The sequence below is a fragment of the Vidua macroura genome, chromosome 13, assembly GCF_024509145.1.
Source record: "Vidua macroura isolate BioBank_ID:100142 chromosome 13, ASM2450914v1, whole genome shotgun sequence".
NCBI lineage: Eukaryota > Metazoa > Chordata > Aves > Passeriformes > Viduidae > Vidua > Vidua macroura.
Genome location: NC_071583.1, coordinates 20,236,980 through 20,244,294, shown reverse-complemented (window position 1 = coordinate 20,244,294; position 7,315 = coordinate 20,236,980). Strand labels below are relative to the sequence as shown.

Here is a 7,315-nt window from a genome sequence, read left to right as displayed (position 1 = left end):
CTGCATTCCATTGACCTTTATATTAGTTAAGCATTTGAATTCTAATATAGGTATGATACATACTTTAATTAAAGTGTAAATCAGAACTCTGACTTCCTCAGATTTATGAGCTGTGTATCACCAAAGCTCCATTCAACCTTTCCACCAGCAGCTCCTCCATGGCAGCAGCACTGCTGCTGCATGACACAGCAGAGCTGATATCAAAAGCATCTGCAGGCTAAAGGTGAGAACTTCTGGCCAGTTATCTTCGCTTTAATTTAAATGTGAATATGAAGGCAATCAGAGGAAAATATTAGAGAGAGAAAATAATTCAAGCTGGCTGCTCGAATTAGTAGAGACAGAGGAGTAAAAGTCTCTTAAGTCTCTTTCTACTTGTACCTAATAATTTTATAGGACAGCCTGTCTGAATTATCCCCCAGCCAAACACAGAATCACAGAATTGTCAAGGTCAGAAGGGACTTTTAAGATGATTAAATCCAACCATCAGCCCAGCACCACCACCCTGTTCACCACTGAACCAGGTCCCCAAGTACCACATTCACACGTGATTTGGGACACTTCCAGGGATGGGGATTCCCCCACTGCCCTGGCAGCCTGGTCCCATGCTTGACCATGTTCTCCATGAAGAAATTTGGATAAGCACAGCTTAGTGTTCTGAGTAAGTGTATTGGGGTAGTAGGGTGTCTGCTGGCTTCCCTGCTGCCGTGCAAGGGAAAGGGTGTACTCCTCCTTTCAATGCCATTCCCGTTTCCTTTTGTTAAATTCCGTTTTCTTCAATACCATTCCATTTCCCTATTCAGAAAAAAAAGGAACAAAAACCCTAAAAATAACCCTACTCCTCCCTTCCCAAACCAAAAAACACTCCCTCAGCACAAACTCCTGTGCTGGAGTTGGAGGACGTGATGCTCAGAAACCTGCCTATGTACATGTTTTATGGAAGTGTAACACAACAAGCACATCTTTCTCAAATAATCACTCTGGAGGATGCTTAAAAAAATAATAGTTCCTCAGATTGGCTGTTCACTCCTTTCACAGTAGGTTGTATATTTAAGGTAACTGAAATACATTCATCACAATTGCCCTCACTCAGTCCAGCATCTTCCCTTTCTTTCCTACCTCTGCACAGTTATCAAAGATGCTAAAAAAAATCCCTCTGGTGGAAGAAATCTTATTCTGAATTTTGTTTGACTTTCATTAGATCACTCACACAAATAAATGAGTTCTAGAACACCAGTTTGGATGGAAAACTTCCAGCAAGTTGTTTTCATGTTTGGATCACACTTCTCAAGGGGGCACCAAGTGTTACATAGGAGAGATCCTCCTGTAACCCTGCTGCTCCCAAAGGGGTGCTCAGCCCAGCCCCAAGCTGGCAGCCCCAGGAGTAGCTGTGTTGTGTCTGGAAAGCAAGAGCACAACAGAAATGAATCCCTGGCTGGAAAATTGCTGGAAGTTTGCTTAGCTCCAAAAGAAATCCTGAAGCTGTGAGGTGTGATGCTGGCTGTACTTTTTTTCCTGTGTGAGACAGTGGTACCCGGCATTTTTATGACTCTTTGTGCTGATGAATGCAGTGTAGTGCTGTGAATTTTATCTGGGTTTAGATCAGCTGATGCTCCTCTTTGAAAATAGACCTTCATCCTCTGAAGCTGAGGAACATTTGCAAGGATTCATCACGAATGACAAAGGCTTTAACGATGTTGTTGTCATTCTGGCCTATCTATAACCCTTAGTAGTTGTTTCCCCTCGGCACAATGTTATCTGAGAAGAGCAGGATGGTTTGGCTGCAGGCTGAGCCTCACAGCCCCTCTGCTCCCTGCCTGCTCCTGCCTCTTAGCCCTGACATGGGCACAGAGAAGGGACAAAAGTCCAGAGGGCAGAACTGTGGGAATGGAGGGAACATATGGAAATGAGAGGCTAGCAGTAACTTTAGAGTTAAATAAATCACAGAATCACAGAATAGTTTACTTGGAAGGACCTCAAAGCCCATCCAGTCCCACCCTCATGGGCAGGGACACCTTCCACTGTCCCAGGGTGCTCCAAGTGTCCAACCTGGTCTTGGACACTTTCAGGGATCCACGGGCAGCCACAGCTGCTCTGGGCACCCTGTGCCAGGGCCTTCCACTCTCAGGGTAGTGTGACATTCCCATTCTCTGGACAGAGAGACATAATTCTGTCTCTCAGGAGAAGCACAGAGAGAAGAAGAGAATACAATCTTTATCTCTGCTCCTTGGTTTTCCCCATGTGGAATGTGGTGTGGAGATTGTTTACCTGCAGTGATTGCTGGGTTGGATTCTGGTGAAGGTTGTTTAGGTTCAATGACCAATGGGATCCAGCTGTGGCTCGGGCTCTCAGCAGAGAGTCTCGAGTTTTGTTAGATAGGTAAGTAAGAAGTGAGTATGTAGAATTGTATAGTATCTCTTTAAACAGTATATTAATGTAATATAGTATAGTTTTAATAAAGCAATCCTTCAGCCTTCTGATGTGGAGCCAGACATCATCATTTCTTCCCTGGATCTGGGATTCACCGCATTTTTACTATAGGGTAGTTCTTCCCACAGGGAAAAATTTCTCCCTAAAATCTAATCTAAATCTACTCTCTTCAGGTTGAGGCCATTCTACCTTGTCCTGCCCCTCCATCCCTTGTTCCCAGTCCCTCTCCAGCTCTCCTGGGGCCCCTTTAGGCCCTGGAAGGGGCTCTGGGCTCAACCTGGTGGTTGAGTTTCTAGGGAAAAGTGGTGACCTGCACCAATGTGTTGGGAAGGTGTTTGATTCCCCTTGTGCATCCTGCAGTTTTTGCCTGCCCGTTTCCCAGAGCAGCACAGGCTCAGCACTGTGCTCACCTCAGCAGTCCTCACACCTTCTTTGGCAGCCAGGCTACATCAGTTACATTAATTCATAACTGGAGGCAGTGGCCATCAGCTTCTCCTCTGTTTTGACTTGTAAAACTCAAAACGTTTGCACAGCCAGAGGGAACACTAAAACCAAGCGGGGAAGGGGCATTGTGATGTCCTTTCTGTCCCACTGCACAGCATGTGAGCACCCTGTGAGCACCCCCAGCTGCCCACTGCAGACCCAGCCTGTCCCCAGGGCCAGAGCAGCCCCAGCAGCTTTGCAGAGGCTGATTGAGCACCAGGCTCTGCAGTGAGGTCATTAAACAAGGTCACTGTGGGGATAGCTCTGCAAAGGCAGAGGATTATAGCAGGCAGGACTTGGGCTCAGGGCAAGTAGTGCTGGCACCCCCTGAGCCTGGCTGAGAAAGTGGCAGGGGCTGCAGCCAGAAAAGGTGAAGGGGTGCAGGTGTGGGATGAAGTTCCTGTGAAAGTGCTGTGGTAAGAGAACTGCTAATTAATTCAATACCAAAATACTTGCTTAGGTAGAAGGCTGCTTCTGAAACTCATGCAGATTGAAACAGCAACGCTGCAGCTTCAACACCGCTCTGAGGTTTGCAGTCCTCTCCTGAAAGACTCCAAAGATGTGACTCTTAGCAAGGCAGTGAGAGAACCAGTTCTCTCTCAGCCATATGTGGTGGGACCATTCAGCCCATGCAGCAGAGCTCCCACCCCTGTCCTCACAGCAAACTTATCTCTAAAACTGTCCTGAGGCCCACTCCCCTCCTCTGCCTCAGTCAGAGCCCTCCAGATTCCCACTGCAGGGAGCAGAAATTAATTTCCCTTCACACGTCTGAGGAGTAGAGAGCACACATATCATTGCCCCTGAGGAATGTAAAATGAATTTAGGAGCACTGGCATGCTCAAAGCCCTGGAACAGCTGCCATCAGTTTTATATACCAGGTTGTGGTTGTCTCTGACAGCTTGACCTTGACTATCATCTTTGCCCTGAAGGCTCCTTTCCTTGGGCAGGTTGTCCCTTCCCTGCTCCTTCCTTCCCTCTCATCCCACCCTGTCTCCCTCCCAGCTGTGGCTGCCGTTTCTTCCTTCCCAGTTACTAAATCCAGTTTTGTCCTGGAAAAGACTGAGAACACACTGCTGCACCATCACCCCTCCAAGAACTCACACAAAGCAGGAAATGTGGTTGCTTCCTAAGTTAGCTCTTCTTTCCCTGTGCTGCTGCAGAAGCACAGGCAATGTTTTAATGGATTGTTATTCCTCCCATTTCAAACAGGATGGAGGAGGAAACTCTGGAGCAGTGATGGTTCCCTGGGGTCCTGGTGATCCAGGGAGGCTCATCTGAGCTGCACAGCACAATGGGTTGGGCCCAGAGGTGCCACAAGATCAGCTCAAAGTGCTGCAACCCAGGAAACATTGAAGGCTTTTGTCAGTTTTCCACTTTACTCCCTATTAATGCTTCACCCAAAGACGAGCTCTTCACAAGTTAATGGAAAACACCCAGCCAGCACTAAATTCTTCCTGCCAGTTTTTGATGAAGAAAATCCCTAAGGTTGTAATTTCAATCAATCAGTTACGGTATACATTTTTATTCCTTATTACTATTACTTCTGCTTATATAGAAGACAAATAATGTAAGATTAAACTCCCTGAGACTCAAGTTTTGCACAAACTCACTTAGTATCATCCCAATGTACAGCTTAAGTTAGGGCTTGAATATTTCTCAGTACTTCTGCAAATAAATCATTAGATCTGTACCCATCATTTACCAGCCCATCTCTGCCTGTCCTAATGAGCAACACATTGCATTTATCACCCCCTCTATCATCATTTATCATGGTGTAGTCCATTAAAATCCTTGAACCAAGCTCTCTCCTACACTGAGGAGCTGCAGGATTTGACCCACTTAAATTTAATAAGAGACAGATTCTTTCTGAAGTCTCTCTGATGTTAGTAATTCGCATGGGTTTCTTTTTTTAGATTAGGTATTATTGTCTGGCATTTAAGGCTCAGATAATTAAGTAGATTTATATTTATATTGTCTTATTATTTACTCATGTCTGTTACTTAAAACCTAATAACAAACAATGACATTATTACTCAAATACTTAAGATATCCATAATTGAAATCAGGATCCAGTGCAAATGACTGCCTATTCTGACTTGATGGATCAATAAACATTCATTAGTAAAAACAATGAGGACAGCAAATAAAAAGTAAACCCTTGCTCTCTTTATCCTGTGTCACATGGCCAGGACATGCAGCATAGCCTTGAAGGTGGGAAGATGCAGACATCAATATCAAGGATGAGAAAGCAAGTTGGAAAATCAAATATGATATAATTTTGGACATGAAGGTCTTGGGATACAAGCAAGACAAGGTTTGAGGGAGGAGATAATATCTTTATTGCACATAGGGATAGAATGATAACAAGAAATAAGCATTCAGGCTCAAAATGCTTTTTCAACCTGCATGCTGTAAAGCTTGTTTGCTCTTCCAAGAATATCATTATGTCTCAGGAACGATATTATCTCTCCCTGCAGACTCGATAGTGCTTAAAATGTCAGCTCTTCTTGAAGATGTCTGCTTTGCACCTTCCATCTGTTCCCAGGGATGAAGCTGCTGTCCATCTCTGTTTCCCACCTCTCCCACAGCAATGTGGGAAAAGGCAGAGAAAGGTTTCCAAATAAAATATATATTTTAGATTAATATTAACCTCATTTCCATACCTCAAACTGTTGGCAGAGACCACAGAGCATGGGTATTTTATGCCTACATGTGAAATACTATTTATAGGAGTCAGCTCTCTGAGTAGGCACAAGAAAAATTTACCAGTTGTTTCAGTGCAATATGTGTACAGTAAAATTAGTCTATAATCCTTCAGAAAAATCTTTTACTGGTAAGAAAAAAGAATTAAGAAAAAAAGAGTTGATGGATATAGCAAAATTAGTTTGAGTTCTTTCTAAAAAGAAATAAGAAAAAACTAAAGCAAACAGGAAATACCCTAAACTCATATTGTAGATGCTTAGGTAGTATTTATTTTTATTAGAACTGTACAAAAAAAAACAACCAGGCTTTTGTGTTTATGCAGGATGGATAAGGAATGGCATATTCCCCATTTTTGAGAGGGAAGAAAGGTAGACTTTACCTGATTTGCCCAGTCACACCACATCCCTACCAGCGCATGGAATTAAACCTTGCTCCTTTCCCATGGACGTGTTCATCCCACTGTCCTTTGGACACAGCAGTCCCAGAAAGGGCCAAAGCCAAACCAGCCCTCCCAGGGAATTCCCGATGTGGTTTTACCGCAGGCAGAAGGGAGCACTGGCAGACCTTTTGGCCAACTATGACAGCGTACACTGGACTGTACACATCATAAAAGGAGGAGGGTTTGGCTGCAGGGAGCCAGTCCCTGACAAGAACACAAGCAGGCAGCTGGAGTGGTTTCCCTGGTTCATGGGCGAAGGCCGGCACGATGTTGGACACCACGGCCACTGCCGCTGCCTCTGCTCCCGGCACCAAGGCCACCACCAAGAAGCCAAAGAAGGCGGTGAGTGGCTCCAAGGCCCGTGAGCCTGCGGGGCCCAGCGTCACTGAGCTGATCACCAAGGCCGTGTCCGCCTCCAAGGAGTGCAAGGGGCTCTCCCTCACCACGCTCAGGAAGGTGCTGGCTGCTGGTGGCTATGACGTGGAGAAGAACAAGAGCTGCATCAAGCTGGGGCTCAAGAGCCTTGTCAGCAATGGCACCCTGGTGCAGACCAAAGGCATCGGGGTCTCTGGCTCTTTCAAGCTGAACAAGAAGCTGGGTGAGACAAAAGAAAAGGCAACGAAGAAAAAGCCAGCTGCCACGCCCAAGAAGCCGGTGGCCAAGAAGCCCGCCAGCGTGGCCAAGAAGCCCAAGAAAGCGGAGGCGGTGAAGGAGAGCCCCAAGAAGGCGAAGAAGCCGGCAGCCACAGCAGCCAAGAAAGTGGCCAAGAGTCCCAAGAGAGCCACAGAGGCAGGCCCCAAGAAGGCAGTGAAGAGCCCAGCTAAGGTGAAAGAAGTGAAGCCCAAAGCAGCCAAGCCTAACACAGTCAAACCCAAAGTGGCCAAAGCAAAGAAGGCAGAGCCAAAAAAGAAGTAAGATGTCTGAGAGAAAATGAGAGTAAATAAACCCTGTCATCTTAAATCATTCTTTGTTATTACAGTCCTCTAATGATGTCCAGTTACCTAAACCGAAGGTACTGGTACGGGACCTTGTCACTCAGGGCGTGGATATGCGTGTATTTCCACAGACACTGGTATTCGATGGGTAACAACCCTCTGCACCAGCTGGATGGAAATCCCAGACCTTTGGAATGACAATTCGCCTGTGACTTCACCTGGACCTCAAGAGTTGGACACTTTAAGGACATAAGGAGCAAAAGGAAATGCTCCGACAGTTTTAAATGTTACCTCTGATAGTTTTTAAGTTGGTTTGTTTGTAACATTC

At 45.7% G+C, this 7,315-nt stretch overlaps 1 protein-coding gene across 1 annotated transcript; it reads left to right on the top strand.

Annotated features, from left to right (window-relative positions):
* The first annotated feature begins 6,288 nt into the window (after nt 1-6,288).
* Nucleotides 6,289-7,006, top strand: LOC128813955 (histone H1-like). The gene has a single exon (XM_053989443.1). The coding sequence runs from the start codon at nt 6,320-6,322 to the stop codon at nt 6,965-6,967; it is 648 nt and encodes a 215-aa protein (XP_053845418.1). The 5' UTR covers nt 6,289-6,319; the 3' UTR covers nt 6,968-7,006.
* The last annotated feature ends 309 nt before the right edge of the window (nt 7,007-7,315 follow it).